Source organism: Galleria mellonella, unplaced genomic scaffold (assembly GCF_026898425.1).
Source record: "Galleria mellonella isolate WM207_F2 unplaced genomic scaffold, CSIRO_AGI_GalMel_v1 utg23, whole genome shotgun sequence".
NCBI classification, from domain to species: Eukaryota; Metazoa; Arthropoda; class Insecta; order Lepidoptera; family Pyralidae; genus Galleria; species Galleria mellonella.
The window spans coordinates 2,416,574-2,433,726 of NW_026442045.1; the positions used below are offsets into that span (position 1 = coordinate 2,416,574).

The 17,153-nt window shown below is 33.6% G+C and overlaps 1 protein-coding gene across 1 annotated transcript; it reads right to left on the reverse strand.

Annotated features, from left to right (window-relative positions):
* Nucleotides 1-217: 217 nt before the first annotated feature.
* LOC116413424 (uncharacterized) lies at nucleotides 218-10,135 on the reverse strand. The gene is made up of 5 exons (XM_052894769.1): nucleotides 9,961-10,135; nucleotides 9,414-9,628; nucleotides 8,441-8,557; nucleotides 1,627-1,796; nucleotides 218-782 (listed from the first exon to the last, which is right to left on the reverse strand). The coding sequence occupies exons 2-5, from the start codon at nucleotides 9,594-9,596 to the stop codon at nucleotides 686-688; spliced, it is 567 nt and encodes a 188-aa protein (XP_052750729.1). The 5' UTR covers nucleotides 9,597-9,628; nucleotides 9,961-10,135; the 3' UTR covers nucleotides 218-685.
* Between the last annotated feature and the right edge of the window lie 7,018 nt (nucleotides 10,136-17,153).

Below are 17,153 nucleotides of genomic sequence, written 5' to 3' on the forward strand. Positions count from 1 at the left end.
CCTGTACGGGGTTGCCACTCAAGAAGCTCCCTTCTTTATAAATTATTGCTTGCTTGGATCTTTGTAAGTTAAACCTATTATAACGAATTATAAAAGAACAAAAAAAGGTCCTCTTACTCTATTCCATTCATCACCTATTATTCTTTATTTATAAGTAAATATATTACTCCCAAAATATATATTAAAAAAAAGTTAATTTATAGTTAATCCAAAAAAAGCTAGTAATAATGGCCAAATCATATATTTTTCATCGCTGACGGGTCTCCAAAAGTTGCTAGATTTAATCAAAAAGCAGCTAAAGCAGCAAAAATGATTGGGCCCGTACAAATCATAAGAGGGGGGAACTTGATCGCTCACTGAACTATTTGGGGAACAATGTCCAGGTGTGAGCTTCGTCGCTGCTGTTCCGCTCAATTCGTCACAAAGACAAAACCTGATCGTAATTAGAAGCTAATCAAATGCTACTATTTAGCGCACATCGTAAACGTGAACAATTAAAAATTGTTTTGCTTTGTTATCAGTCAGTTTAATAATTTACTCGTTCACGCCTTAATTTAGAACATTAAAGCTTTGTTATACATTTCTTTTAATTTTATTTATTAAAGGTGAATGCTCTATAATTGTTATTTACTTTGATTCCACGAATTGAACAAATACTACTAAATACAAGTAGTAACAATATATTTTAGAATATTCCGATGAGTCTTTCCACACGTAGCAACAAATTAAAACCCACTACCAGTGATGTTAATGTCACCACGCCTATAGTTATCTTCATGGGCCTGTAACACGAAACATAATCAAAAATTAATTAAATAATAAAAAATATAAAGATAAATATTCTCGATGTGTAATCCTTGATATTGAGATCTACCGATTTTTTTATGGAACTTAGAATAGCAAATTAGCTGACGACCTACCTGATGGGATGTGGTAACCGTCATCTATAGACATGAACAGTACCATGAACATAACAGAGTATACCTACTGTTTCGCCCAGGATACCCCTTATGCGTTGCCATTCCTGAGGACTAAGGTGTATATACCTCTGTACCCTTTAAATTCACTGTCATGTCCCTTCAAACCGAAATACAGCCATTCAAACACAGCAACTTCACGATGGAAACACGAATAGGACAGAAGTACCCAAGCAAATGACGTTTGTACAAACTCTCCTTCTGGTAAAAGTTCACGACTGTTACTGATGTGGTAAACATAATACTGGGCATACCCAGACTTCGCCAAGTTAATCGAATTTAACGAGGCAGGGCGCGAGCCTATCACTGTCACTCAAATCACACACAATCGAACGCATACTGTTTAGTACTTGTCAGATTTGAACTCATTATCTTGAGTTTATATATCGTACAAATCAAAATTAATCAATCATTCGTCATCTGTATTCCCGTTGCGAAAGTAAGGTGACGGACTCGGGGCGGACCCCTTTGCCCCGGTTTCAATTTCGGGGGCGAATACCCCAGTGTCTCTGGGTTAGAGCTCTTCCCAGTTAGGTGAGGCGTGGTCTTCTAACTAGTGTCAATAGTATGAGCTCTAATAAATTTCAGACTAGATGGCGCTGTGCAATATCCTGTGGTATTTAAAAATATATAATTAATAAACTCTTACCCATCAGCATTGTGGAAATACAGCGCACTACGCAATGTGTAGTACACAAGTTGCATGTAGCAGTATATAAGGTAATACAGGGCGAGTGCTGTTACCGTCACTGACAACTGCACCAGTTGGACCAACTCAGCGATTATCTGCCACGACCTACTGCTTACCGCCCGGGATGTCTGTAGGACAGATTTTAGATGCGATTAAAGATAGAAGGCTTAAATAAACGCCGCAAGTGCATACACTTTGCGTTTCATATTTTATTCTAAATGAAGCGCAATATACTTTATATTTTTGGACTTGAATTTACATGACCTTACATGGATTAAAAATAATTCTAACTTTACCATTACTTATGTAAGAGTCACGACCACAGGTGCCAAGTAGTTTTACAGTAGACCTTTTGTTGAATACAAATGCCTTTTCATTTAGGCTTACTTGCCCTCCAACTACCCTGCCCTACAGCACGAAGCAAAAAACATACATATTTATATCATAGACATATTTATTTAAAAGAAAATCGATGGTTTAGGTTAAGGATTCGATCTTGGGATCCCTAGACCGAAGTCAACCGTTCCGATTGAACTGTCGTCACTATCCTAATACTAACCAACGAGAATTTAATAAAACCAACCTCATCAAATGCAACAACCCGTTAATGTTAAGCGTGACCGAGGATTCGCCACTTGAACAAACATTTAGACTAAACTAATTCGGCAATACAATTAAACACTAAACTGTTCTTGGTCTTAACCTAGAGAGATCAGTATCTAAATAATTATAATAAAACATTAACGTGTCGGTAACCTCATTTGTGTACAAGCAAGGCTTTATTATGTTAACACGAAACACTTGCAACAAATAGTGATATCAGTGATTATGCATCTGATGTGGATAGGGCCTTCGCGCTATCCGCTATTATGTCCGGTAAATCTTTATCAAATTTATGTATTGTTACCGGATAACAAAGGAATGAAAATTTTCATTTCGCAACTAAAAAGGAAGGAAATAATTCACTTATGTAGGTATTTACAACACTTATAAAAAAATTTATATGTATGTAAATAATAAAATTATATCTTTCAATATCTCTACATTTAATATACCTATGCTAACTAAATAACTACATTTTAATATAAACATCTTTCCTAGAATCGTGTTTATTATGGTTTACAATGGTTAGCTGGTAGAGAATGCCATATGGCATTAAGCTCGCCATTTGTACAAAATTTTACTGTGCAATAAAGAATAAATAAATAAATAAATATAATCTATATATCAAAATTCCATTTTCGTTAAAAGTACACTGTACCAATTTTAAAAACGTAATATTACAGATCGATCTATAGTAAAAATTATGAATAGTTATTTGATGGAAATAATATAAATATATGCAAATCATATTCCATTGATTATTAGGTAAGTGATAAAAAAATTACGAATGAACTTAATTGAAAGATTTTTTCAATCAGCTCTTCAGCCAAAATTTGTCTTTTCTCAAATTCGATTTTAATTGTTTTGTATAGATATATTATAAGCGATATCCTAAAAGTATCATCATATCATCGCTTTTCATGAGGTGAAATCGTGATCAATTGAGGGACCTGTTTTATTATTAAAGGGTTCCTAGATAACAAATAAAAATTATTAAATTCATGTCTTCATTTAAAAAAAAAAATACATATTTATTTGGACAAAAGTAATTTTAAACATTAGCCCCTTGTTATAGTCAGATGTTACGGTAAATATTTAGAAGGCAGAAATTGTTATTTACAAGGATTTTTCCGACACGAAGCAATGTAAACTATTTCCCTGAACGTAGGCTGTGCGGTTGCGTAAACAATAAAATCTAGATTGGGGTGGACTCAGAACGTGTCATACTATTAGGAGCACCGTTCGTTAGAACATTGCTGGACTTATTAAAAAAGATTAAGTAGGTGATCCAAATCCGAGTCGTTGAGCGGAGAGGTTGTTAGTAATGGTGTACATATATACATATATATTATTATATCAGCCGTTAACTGGACATTAAGGAGATTTTGTCAATAGTTGTCACACTTGGCAGGTGGATTGGCAACTGTAGTTAGGCTTTGATGATGTTTTAAAAGGTATTCTGATACCTATCCCGTGACGGTTAAATTCCCTTAGTTACCTCTTACGACACCCTCGAAGCAGGAGGGAGCGGCCAGTTCTATGCCGTTACATATATAGGTAGTTAATAAACATTCACTTCAACGACACTTGATATAATAGCTAAAGGAGTCACAACGATGGTATGAGTAACCCAATTCACGTATTTATTACAATAATAATTAAAACACTGCCATATGGTGACACATAACAATTTACACACTTTCTATTGGGTATTATCTCACATTATTTAGTAAACCAGGTAGGTACAGTAATTAAGTACGATTGGGAGTATGTGTAATGCACAGTGTAATGTGTTCTATTCCAAGAAGTACAGGTATGACTTTTACTGTCCTACTATTACGCACAAGAAGGTGGCGCCCTATAATGTCAAGAGTATTTAGACGACCTTCGTTCTGCCATAAATATTAGGTATATTCTAGATTGTAGAGAAACTTTAATGTGATCCTAGTATGTACCAATTTTTATTAGTTTTATGTATCTTAAAATGGTAAACCCACCACATGAAGGAAAGTAGTCGCCTATAGACCGGACCTCACAAAATATACGGTAACGCTGATAGTGCCCAACACACCTTGCTTTTTCTAATAACTAAAGCGTTTTTTGTTTGTCCCCATACCCTGTAATTATATTTCTCACTGACATATCTCAGCCTCCGAAACTGAAACCACCAGATGGAGATTTGGTCGTCTGCTTGGATACCTCAGTCCCACTCAAATTTCCACGGTGAAATCACTGTTTCGATTTTAAGAATAATATATAATCGAAAATACAGGATACGGACGCATAACAGTCCTTAAAATGTCTACACACCATGTGCTTGTACCATGAGTGGTACCATGGGTGTCACAATGTACTTTGTGATGCTGTTCATGTCGATAGCCTTACGACCTCGACTGTCTATTAAGTGGACCGTTAGCTTATTAATATCAACTAGTTTACAAATATCATAATAATACTAGTGACAATGTCCTGATTTTATATTAATTACAGTTGCAGTCAGTAGGAAGGGCGCGAGCTCGTCACGACCGCCCGATCGTATCGGTCGTCACGAGCGTCCATTACCGCATCGTTCTACCTACGCTCAAACGATATCAGCTGCTTTGCACTATTATTCCTCAGATTCTAGACATCGTAACATAATTATTACGACGTTATCAGTTTAGAATCCATAGACTAGTTATATACCTGCATACATAAATAAATACTTAGAAAAAACACGTCACATGTAACGTTATATGTTACGCCTTGACCAGACACAATTTTGTTTATACCTCGCCATCCTAAAATTGCCTGGAAGAGATAGTTATTTAGCGATAAGACTCTCTTTATCTTACTTTTATGTGATTCAGTTTTTGTAATAATTATTTATAGATATATTGTTATTCTTTATAATCTGTATTATTCTTTAAAAGAAACAATAAAGAGTTAATAAATGAAAATCGTTCGCCTCGCCTGTACTGTTGCGTAACTACACTTCTTTCAATATTATATTCTAACAACTTGAACTATATTTAAATCCTATCGACTTGATTAATAAAGATCTTGACGATGTCAATAAATGATCACGCCAGATTATTTTTATATGTGAATGAACCGCAAACGAGCATGTGGTTCAATTGACAGTAAGTGACACAGCCCATTCACACTAATGTATTGAAAGTAATTTACAGAGACCTTATATCGAGTTTAATAACTGCATATAATTATTTATTGCAAGATTAAGTTTAGATTCAAACTTTCTGATAAAACTGGAGGGAAAAACGAAGGACAAGTTATAGTAAAAGCAGTTCGTCGGCAACAAGACAAAAGGAAACATTTCTCAGTAACGACAAGCGATCGCGGAAGAGGAGCGCGATGACCGATAGAGAGGGCGCGCGACCCGAGCACACCCCGTGTCACGATGTTTCACTAAACCGTTGTTAACATACAGATTAACTGAAGATTGTGCGCATAGCCTTTGCCAATATTATTTGGCCAAATCCATTTGCCCCTACCAATGTTCCCCCCCTGACAGGAAAGAATGAATATTTTTGACCCCTGTCTCTACCATTGTGTGACCAGCAAGAATAACTCTTTTATAGGGATGAAAATGGATTATTAGCAATGGAGTCTAACAGTCGCATTGCTAACAATGCACTCTGTCAGATCTACCTCCACTCGATTGCTCATTGAAACTATCGTGATTATTCCTAGTAAACTCGTCACGATAGACTGACTTATTTTCATTATCATCTCTCACTGGTGCCCCGCCAACGTATATCGATAGCGCAAGCGGGGTTACCATTTCATTATCATTAAAAAACTTTTTTGTAGAAAACCTTTAAGTGCCAAAGATTAGCTTCAGCGAATATAAAAATTTAACAATAAATATGTATCTTCGAAGTTTGAGAAATAGATATGAAAAACAGACATTTAACATTCATCATCGTCATCATCATATCAGCCGTTAACTGTCCCCTGCTGAACATAAGTCCCGCCATATAGGGGGCGCTTTGCCAATAGTTGCGGTTTTGGTGATTATTTCAGCGAGACGCTGCTGTTTATCCCTCAACAAATAAGTTTTCTTAGTGGCCTTTTATGACACCTACGAGAAAGGAAAGGATGGCCCATTCTATGCCGGGATCATACGGCGGAACTAACATTAGAAACTACTTATAAGAACATCCCAGACTCAAACCCATTTAATTCAGTTGACACAACAAAAACCAATTCAATCATACATACACACAATATTGAACGTACATCTACTACAATCTATGCAAATATAAAACATACATACCTACACATTACTTAATTATTGGAAAAATTAAAACAAGATCAAAATAGAGATTAATACTAGTAATTACAAAAAGATTTATCAATATCAGTTTAGAATTGGCGAAGATATTGCATAATATAGAAATAAAAAATAGAGGCGAAGTAAAAACATAATTTTTTAAGTAATTTAATAGTAGATAGAACGATAAGTAGTAAGTGACACAAATTATACCAGTAAAGTAATTCGTGCCATTTCGTCACCACAACAACGCATCTTTAATGGCCTGTGCACACGATTGACATTTAGTCCATTCATTTATCTTTGTTGTGTCAGTCGTTAACTGCTGAACATAGTAAACCTTCCCCATGGCAAACGGGTTGACAACCACAGTTTAGCTTTATATGATGTTTTAAGGGGGACGCTACTGTCCGTCCCTCGACTATTAAGTTCCCTTAGTCGCCTATTACAACACCCGCGGGAAAGGTAGGGGTGGCCTATTCTATGCTGGGACCTACACGGCTATTTCATTTATTTTGTCTTTTTACAATTTCAAGTCCAATACAATCATTCAAATAAATTTAAATCGGATTTACATCCCGAAGATAATATTATTATTATATTTTACTAGCTGTATCCCGTAGCACTGGCCGCGTGAATAAGTACGTAAAGTCTCCTATATGCTGAGTTAGGATATAACCTACTCGTGTGTCAAATTTCATTTAAATCCCTTCCATAGTTTTTGCGTGAAATCGTGTTAGACATCTATCTATCCATCCAGCCATGTATCATTATAAACTTTCCCATTTATTATATCAATAGGTTTGTACTCACATAATAAATATTTAAAACCCCTAAAAATAGAAACTACAACACTCATTATCAGAGAAATCTTTAAACACAGTCGTCTATATTGGCACCTTTGTCCCGCTCATGTATTTGCTGTAAAGCAGCTATCCTTACATAACTGTTTCGGTTTGAAGAACATTCAATCGATATACCAATAATAATAATTTAAGAAATAACAGTTCTCGTATGTGTAATAAATTCTCATCTAACAAAATTAGTACACCCTATAAATAGGGTTTCTCTAGTAATAAATAAAAAAACAGTAGAGCAGTAAAATTACAGGACACTGTGAAACACTATTCCTCGGGAATGGCAACTTACGACGTGGACGCTACAGTGTATAAAGTTATATCCAGTGTGCTTTTCATTTGTATATATGTACGGTTACTACTTTCCATCAGGTGGGCCGTAAGCTGACTTGTTATTCTTAGTATCATAAAAAACCATATACGCGTGTAGAATTTACACAAAGGGGAATTAAGTCCGCGGCCATGTCCATCGTCTGCGCAGACCTTAACACTGATTGAACTATAACGGTTGATTTCACATTAAAAAGAACCACGACACATATTACCTCTATAGCCTTTTCTATTTATGATAAAGATCATGGTGGTTTTGGCAAATGAATGAACCATAGTATTGTGAACAAAATATGTGAAGCCATAATGCATGTAATAATCACAGCATGACCCACTTTTACAGTTGGACAAATTATGGAAAGTAATTTAATATCTGAGTAATTTATGTATTAGATAATTTCACATAACATATTTACAAAAATAACTGACTTAAATTTTTACACATTTTATGAAAACATGACATATATATTTTTTTTAAATAACAAAAAATATAAATCCCAATCGAACAAAGATACCTATCGTATCTCAATAATTAACATAATTCAATTTAAAAACTTCTTTCTTTTGGAAATTGTAGTTTACAAATAAAACCCTAATGTTGTAGAAAATACTATTATTAAAACACATTATTTTCGTTTAAAAACACATACACGTGTACTGTGTACGCAAATAAGTGATAGATTTAGTTACATAAGTAAATACTTACTTTTTCAGGAAGTTCACTGTAGTACTTGCTTTTTTTAGATGCAAGTGTGTTAGTGTCATATTGCAGTGGTGGTACCGACTGATGGATACAATAAGCGGAGATACATGTATTGTCGAACTAAAATATAAAATAAATATCTTGTAGTTAGAATGAAAATGACGGAAGGATACATCTATAGTAATGATTGATTTATTTATAACGAAGTAGGTATACAACTATGTTTACGTTTGAACCACTGAGAGGAGGGAATTATTTATTTATTTATTTATTTATTCATTAGTACAAATATGTGTACATGGCGGACTTAATGCTAAAAGCATTCTCTCCCAGTCAACCATAGGGAAGTGTCAGAATACTCTAATGCGGTACTACTAATAATGGATATACATACTAAATTTACATATATAAACGAATAAATATATATGAATAACAAATATACTTACACATATATGATATATGCTATATGCTATATTTATTACTATTATATACTATACTAGACATTCATCATATCAGCCGTTAATTATTCATTGTTGAATACAGGTCTCTCCCTTAAAAAGAGGTTTTGCCAACAATTTCCACGCTGGACAGACGGATTGGTAACTGTGAAACCCCTCGATCCTCTTGATCATAATTCACCGTGTCAATCTCGAGAAAGAGTCCGAGCTCTTAGGATGTCTACGTTACTTAAAAAAACCTTTGTATGTTTAGGTATAGGACCAGGACAACTTCTATTAGAAAAAGCCTTACTAATAATATAGATGTGAATGTGAGTTTGTGTGATTCCTTATAGCGTTTTAACAGAAATCATTATGAAATTTGATATGCACATACTATAACAAATGGATATAGGCTATTTTTATCAAAGTCAGTAATCTCATCCCGATCAAACAAATGAAGTAGCGGGTAAAAATAGTCTACTGGACTGTAAATTACACATAAACGACGTTACAAGTAACAGAATGAAATACTATACGGCTTTAGCATATTGTTGGGAGACATTAGCCGGCGAGGGTGGTGGCGGCGAAGGGAAGCACTTCAGTATTTCCTTCAGCTTATCGCTGGTCTTAATGCACCCGCAGTGACGCCGCCAGTTATCTGCTTCACAGATCTGACCGGAATCGACCCTAACATTTAACGCGCCGTGCTCACTGGCCATTCGATTTATAATGGGAATTTGCCAATGGTTACCTATAAACAACATTATAAATTAATATAATAGGACAGCAAAGCTCTGCAAAAGTGGCTCCACCAAAAAAATGCATAATGGCGGAAAGACAAGGTTAATTGAGTTTTAAAATTTCTGCCTATCACAAACATTATAATTTAGATAATATTGTATCACAAATAATGATGACATAAAAATTAAATGTGCCTTTAACCCCTTCAATTAACGTCCTACGACTCTATCATCTATCAGCAACAACAATGTATTATTGTAAGGAAAATACCTTTTTTAATAATAAATTCTATATGAATACACTTTAAAATACAATTACTTTAAAGAAGTGAGACATACACACCTTAGTTATGTTGTTTGGAATAAATAGATCTGGAGTAGTTAGTGCTAAACTAGAGAAAAATTTACTTAAGAAGAACAACTAAATTTCATTACATAAAATTTTGAAAATTACATAAATATAAGAAGAATATTAACATATATTAAAAATGACGTACGGACAAATCGTTACGCGCGATTTTAAATTGACATATTTAAATTACATTTTTTTTACTTCATAATTTTTTTTTATAATTACAATTTTCTTTTTTTATATTATGGGAGTTTACGTTATGAAAAATAAATACAATCTTTTTAGTTCTTATTATTAAAAATGAACACAAATACCTACACCGTAGGTACTATCCTTAATCTATAGTACCTACCTATTCGAACTTGATTTTAATATAAAGAGTGAGATGGAAAAGTAGTACATTAATTTATACAATATAAACTCGAAGCTGATTTATGAATAAAATAAATTCTTATTATGGTGATGGTGTATCTTTCGTCCTCTTTTTACTAATTATATTTGCATAAGAAGAGAGGAGGCAACCATATGATTTACATTTTATTATTCCTTCTATGTAATACCTTGTTCTTAGGTCAGTAAGTACTACGTCTATGTTTCGAGTACAGACAGCGCCAAATAGAGTACAGATAAACTAATTGCAATATCATTATTGTGACTTTTTGTGGTTACAATAGAAACATTTTGTTATCGGTACAGAGAGAAAGTCCCCTTTGAAACCGCACTGTACGCGACCATTTAAGTTAAGGTGTGAGACTGATGATTCCCAACGGTGATGAACGGTATGATAATTGTAAGCGGATTTGAAAATTTGTGTAATGATTCGTAAGAGTCTGCTATTTACTTAGAGGTAGCAGTCTCGTATAAAACTTCCGGCCTACGTAATACCACAGATATTATTATACTGTACCAGATCCATTACGTAGTATCTACCAAGGTCTTTAATAAAACTCTGGCAGACTAAAATGGTATAATGCATAGACCCCCATACCTACTATTTATATTAATGTTTTATGATAAAAAAATTATGGCCTAGACTTAATCTAGAAACTTGGCAGGCAGTAACATTCTCTAAGTCGATAATCTAGCTGGCTGTGTAATATGTATGTCCCATAGGCAACTATGGCCGCTTGCCATATTAGCACATTAACATCCCACCGTTATGGCCAGGTCTCTATTCTTAAAAGTAGAAAGAATAACTTACCATTTCCAATCTCGTCAAACTGCTTAGTATAATATTCTTAGTTTATCTTTTCTTGCTCTGGAGTATTCCCACAATCGATTCTTACGACATTTATCTCAAGGATTAAAAAGGATAAGGGCAATATATTATACGACAGTTATCACTTACCACCAGGTGAACCGCATACACATTTACTCCCTATATTATAAAAATAAATTGACAACATTGGTGGTATAGCAGTTTAATACATGTACCGCCTTGTTTTCTAATGAGCGCAGGTTACAGTACAATCCAAATATTAGGATTCATGAGTACATCTGTACTGGCCTATGAACTAAAAAAATTATATACATTTTTTTTTATACCACTGAGGTGGCAAACAAGCATACGGCCCACCTGATGGCAAGTGGTTACCGTAGCCTATGAACACCTGCAATACTAGATGTATTACGCGTGCGTTGCCGACCCTGAAGAAACCTCTTTACCCCCCCCCCCCCCCTTTTGAAGAACCCCATGCTGTAGTCTCTTGGGAAAACCTCGGCAGGAAGCTCATTCCACAACCTGAGTGTTCGTGGGACGAAACATCTCTGAAACCGCGTAGTACGCGATTAATATTTATACAAGCTGTGCATAGTTTAAGATTAGATGGCTCTGGGTAAGTAATAATTTTGTTTCTAAAAATTACTTGTAATATATTGTATTTTTATTAGAACATCACACGGAATATGTGTCTAAATAGGTAGTAATTATGATAATAGAATATTTTTAATATTATTTTACAAGTTCAAGTTTGTAGTCAACGACGTCTAACAGTGACAGTGCACGTACTAAAGGCGTAAGGTCGCCATCGTGCTAAGCGCTACTCCCAATTACTTTCGCGCCTTTTACGGTCCAATTTTTTTAATTCATTACAACATCAATAATGCGTGGTAATAGAATAATAAGTACCATATAATTATAGGTCAAAATATCAATTTAATGATTTATAGACGTTATACTTTGTATTCATAGGAAAATTTTATGCAGTACTTAATAAATAAAAGTAGTTTGTAACCTAAATATCTTGATGAATTTTATGAATGAGGTTTCATTAATTGCATTCAGTCTACATGACGTCATTAAGTACATATAACGGCCATAAATTGACAAAAACCTATTTACTTTTTACTTTACTTTTATAGGGTATCATAACATTTTCATGTCCATTGTTCCGTCATAATTTTTATCAATTAGAAGTCAGACTCTTGATCAAAAATTTACCTCACCGAATACTTATTTTTAATATCTTATTTTCATCATTGTTAAGTAGTTTATCTTCCATTTTATTTATTAACACTGAAATAAATGATAATTTATTATTTTTTGTTGATGTGCTGCGTGTTATTATATAATTATATATAATTGCAGTATAAGTAATAGTTAATGTACAATAATACAATATCTATTTACCTGCAGGTTTGACACCCCTAAAATATTCAAAATATTAAAACAAAATTATCCATCTCTAACACAAATTAGTGGTACAGTGGCAGTGGTAGAGAGCTAGATAAACCGTTACTCTCTTCATAAGTTCTATTGAATTCAGCACAAAAGCTTTTATTTGAAAACCACCTAATGTGAAAAATATTTGTTGGTTTGCTGTAATGACCCGAGCTGACGATTTATATTTTCTTTTTTAAAATTACTGATGCGTCTAACGTTGCATATGTATTATTTGGAATAAGTTATATTGACCGGAAATTTTATAACCATCAGGCAGGCTGTATACTTGGTTGGCACTTCAATGAACACTTCTATCAAATAGTTGTGTAGAAGAGAATATATAATTTTGACATATAAAGCACTATTACTGAAATGCGAGTATTATAAAAACTCCATGTTACGAGGAAACGTATCTATTTTAATAAAATCTTTCAGACGTGTGTTTTTTTAATGGATGAAGATGGACTGATGTGTCCGCCTACGCTAACGGTATAGAATAGCGGAGTACCAGTGAAGGATGAAAAGATGAGGATAAAGGCAGGTCAGTCAGCCTATCATGGTTAATTTATAGTGAATTTACCATGATAGTTTAGAAAGGGGACCTTGTGAAAGTCGACTTGTTTGGGTATATTGCATACAATAAGAACTAACATCCCCATTACTAATAATCCCTTCCCTCTCCCCAGTAAACGTGTGTTAACTCCAATTTGAGAGACAGGATACTATGTATCCTAATAAGCGAAAAAAGGGACAAATATATTTGCAGTCAGCAATTTAATGAAAAAAAAAGCTAAGTAGGTACAAATCATATCTTCAATCTTGATCCTATGTCAGCGTCGCCGACCCAGGTTTCGTGCGTGATTTCGACAGTGTGAACTCAACTAATTCATATTTCCACGGCAAAGTTACCGGTGTAGCGGTAAATCATACGATTCTATACATTAACTCTTTGTCGCCTCGACCGTGAGAAGGCCGGCACTACTTACCTTGCATTATGTTTATGCATATTATAATAGATATACATAATAACAAAGCAGGTACTTAAACTGTAATTAGATAAACTTAAGTTAATTTTTATTTCAATTCAATATATTCACTAACAAATTTGTCTCAATAGTTAATTATAATTTTCTCGTTGTTGACACATGTTTTGAATACACTTTCGGGACTTAACGCAATGAAAACTTGCAGATAAATAGTATAGGTATGTAGGTAATACCTGTATTTTTATGACAGGACAATTCACGTAGTGTAATATACGTCGAAATGTCGGCAAAAAAAAACTGGTGTCTAGGTACTATTTTCGTAGAAAATTTTTCATCGCGTTAAGTCTCGATAGTATAAAAATATTTCAATATTTCTAAATTATAATAAAAAACGTTTAAAAACATAAAATATAAATCATTTAAATAATAGATAACATGAGGCGTTACAGCATTTTATAATATCTCCATGAAGCTGTTCATGTCTATGGGCGACCCATAGTTAAAAACCACTTTCCGTTCGCACTCAGGAGGATCGTCAGCTTGTTTACTATTACAAATTGTATAAAAGTATGTGTAAGAAAGTATTAAGAATAATAGAAACCAATTACAACACCAACCACTACCCACTTTCTATGGCATAGAATTTCCATTTCAATTTTCGATACTAACGTGACAGATGCAAACCACCATCGAACGGACAACGACCACAATGAAATTGAAAACTAGTCAAGCGACCATTTTTTTTTTACAGCAATCAAAAAGAAACAGCAAAACAAACAGTTTCAAATTTTGTTTTTATTTGCATATCCATATAAATATGTCCTCATATTCAAGCTGAGAAAGAAAATAAATAAATACCATATAAGAAATAATCTCGGTAATAGTTTTAGAGAACTCCGAAATCCGGGAGATTAGACGAAACTAGTAGGTATAAAGTATGCAAAAATAAAGACCAGCCATAATTTATCGTAACGAAATAAATATTTTTACATGATTTTCAAAGGCGGGAAGGCATTCCCGTAATGAAATGTGTATTAAACATAGATAACTACTTATTTACAATCTAGTTACACTAATAACAGATAGATACCTAAACAAATAATAATTCATATTAGTCTACCATCTCTGATACGGTGGAAAATTGAAAGGTAATTGCGAAGAAAAAACTCGTAGGGAATCAATTGTAGTAAAACACATAAGGCACACCGCACGCTGTATTTTCAACCGACTTCAAATAGAAAGAGATTCTCAATTCGATTCTATTTTTCTTTATGTTTGTTCCCTCATAACTCAATTAGTACTAAACCAATTTGGAACATTCTTTTTTTATGTAGAAATATATACTTACAGATTGGTCATTTTATCACAATCGATTCAGTATTTTTATTTTTAGATCAAAATAATTAGTTTTGACACAATTGAAGCCGGTATTTTTGTAGTACCTACATAATTTTTAATTATAGTGATATCATGGATGTTGTAATAATTTTGATGTTTTTAATTAATAATTAAAACTAATTAATATATAATTAAAATTTCTAATGATTAAATTTTCATTTAAAATATATTAAAGTGAAAAGTTATTGCTACAAATGTAAAAAAACTTTTCAACTGTCCTAGATCTCTCCTATTGGAGATAAGTAGGGTAACCTAAATGCAAAAAAGCAATAGGTACAAAACAGGCCATTTACTTCATAAACTCATTGTCTATTAATTTCTAATTTCGGTACACAGCAATGTGGTGTTTATATTGGTAACTGTGTTAGTGCGTATCTAAATTTAAGATATTAATACAAACGTGGTGAACTGTTGGCACGTCTATTCATGTAAATTGTGTTCTTAGTTTAAATCCTGTCCGAGCTAATATAGGAAATAAACTTTCCCTATTGGGATACTTGACCTTTTGATTACGTTTTATTATTACTATCCATCTATTGATACTTGAGTGCAACTCATCCTAACTGCTAAATAAATGCAATTTAATCTATCTAGCAGTTAATGAGCAATCATGCTACGTAATACCATTATTTTTGTCAATTAGCACAAATGATCCAGAAAGGCTCGCAAATTGTTTGTTAAATGGAGAGGTTGGGTGTTTAGAGTTGTGCTGACATATTCCTATTCGTTCTCTGGATTCTCAAAACACTGAATACGGTTTTGTATCTTGAAGACCAGAACGCAATTTAACTATTTCGCCACGCTATGTAAATAATTATAATATTTGCTACCCTTGATAAGGACATCTTATAAATAATGACGACAGACAAAATCTTTTAAAAAAGGAGTGACATCTGACATGCTTTTCAATCGACTTCAGAAAGAGGTTTTCAATTCAGTTGCATTTCTTATATTTGTTGCCTCAAAACTCCATCGATTACAAACCAATTTGGAAAATGTTTCTTTTATCCGTAAGAATATAATTACAGATTAATCCCATAGAAGTTTCATCAACATCAAGTTAGTAGTTTAGTTTTTAAATCAAAATAACTGGTTTTGCCGAATCCTTTTTTTTTTAAAAAAACACACACCCTAATTATAATCCAAAGGTTGCCTGGAAGAGATCGCTCTTAGCGATAAGGTCGCCCATTGTTTTCTCATTGTGATTATTTCTTGTAATTATTTATATTTATAATAAGTTTACTATTGTAATCTTTTGGAGGAAACAATAAAGAGTATCTATCTATCTATCTATCTATCTATAAATTGTTTACCACCTCTCATTTCTGCCGATATGGGCAATTACCCAACTCGCCTTCTCCAAATTCAACACCTATTGAGGACCAAGTAATTGTGAGGAACTTATTTGTCATCGATATTCGTGTACGATATCCCTAAAATTGTAGAGGGCTGACCACCTGTCGCGTGGCGCGAATCAGGGGTCATTCACATCTATTTGATTACCTCTATTGCTTTTGCCACGCCGCAAGTGGTCTGGCCACCGTGCAATATTTGTAACACACCCATAGAAAATAGGCATCTAACTATTACTTGCAATATTACTTCCTGTCCAAGAAGTATAATAAGCATGAAAGATTATATACGTTTTCTAATGGTTAAGAATGGATTGATAATGACGCGTGCGCTATTAACTTATGCTGGCTAGGCACCAAGTAAGAGATAATATGTAAAGATAAAGTCCTAGTCTCAGTTGGACGATCAAATCAGGTGACAAATTCAACAGAAATTTAGAATTTTCGACTATAAAAATTTCTGAAAATTTTAAAACATGTACAGCTCGTTCCAATAGAGTTTAATACTATATTATCTCACCTCATAGATCCAAATTGTTTGAAGATTCTTGACGATTCCTGAGGTATCTAATAGCGGGATTTTTTTTTTAATTATCATCGTCGTCATATCAGCCATTATCTGTCCGCTGCTTAACATAGATCTCCCCTATCCATCATAAGGGGTTTTACTAGTACTTGACATTCTTAGCGGATGGGTTGGCAACATTTTAGATTTTTAATGTTTTGGATGTTTTAAGAGGAATGCTACTGCCCATAAGAATTTTAATAAATATAAAATATAATAAA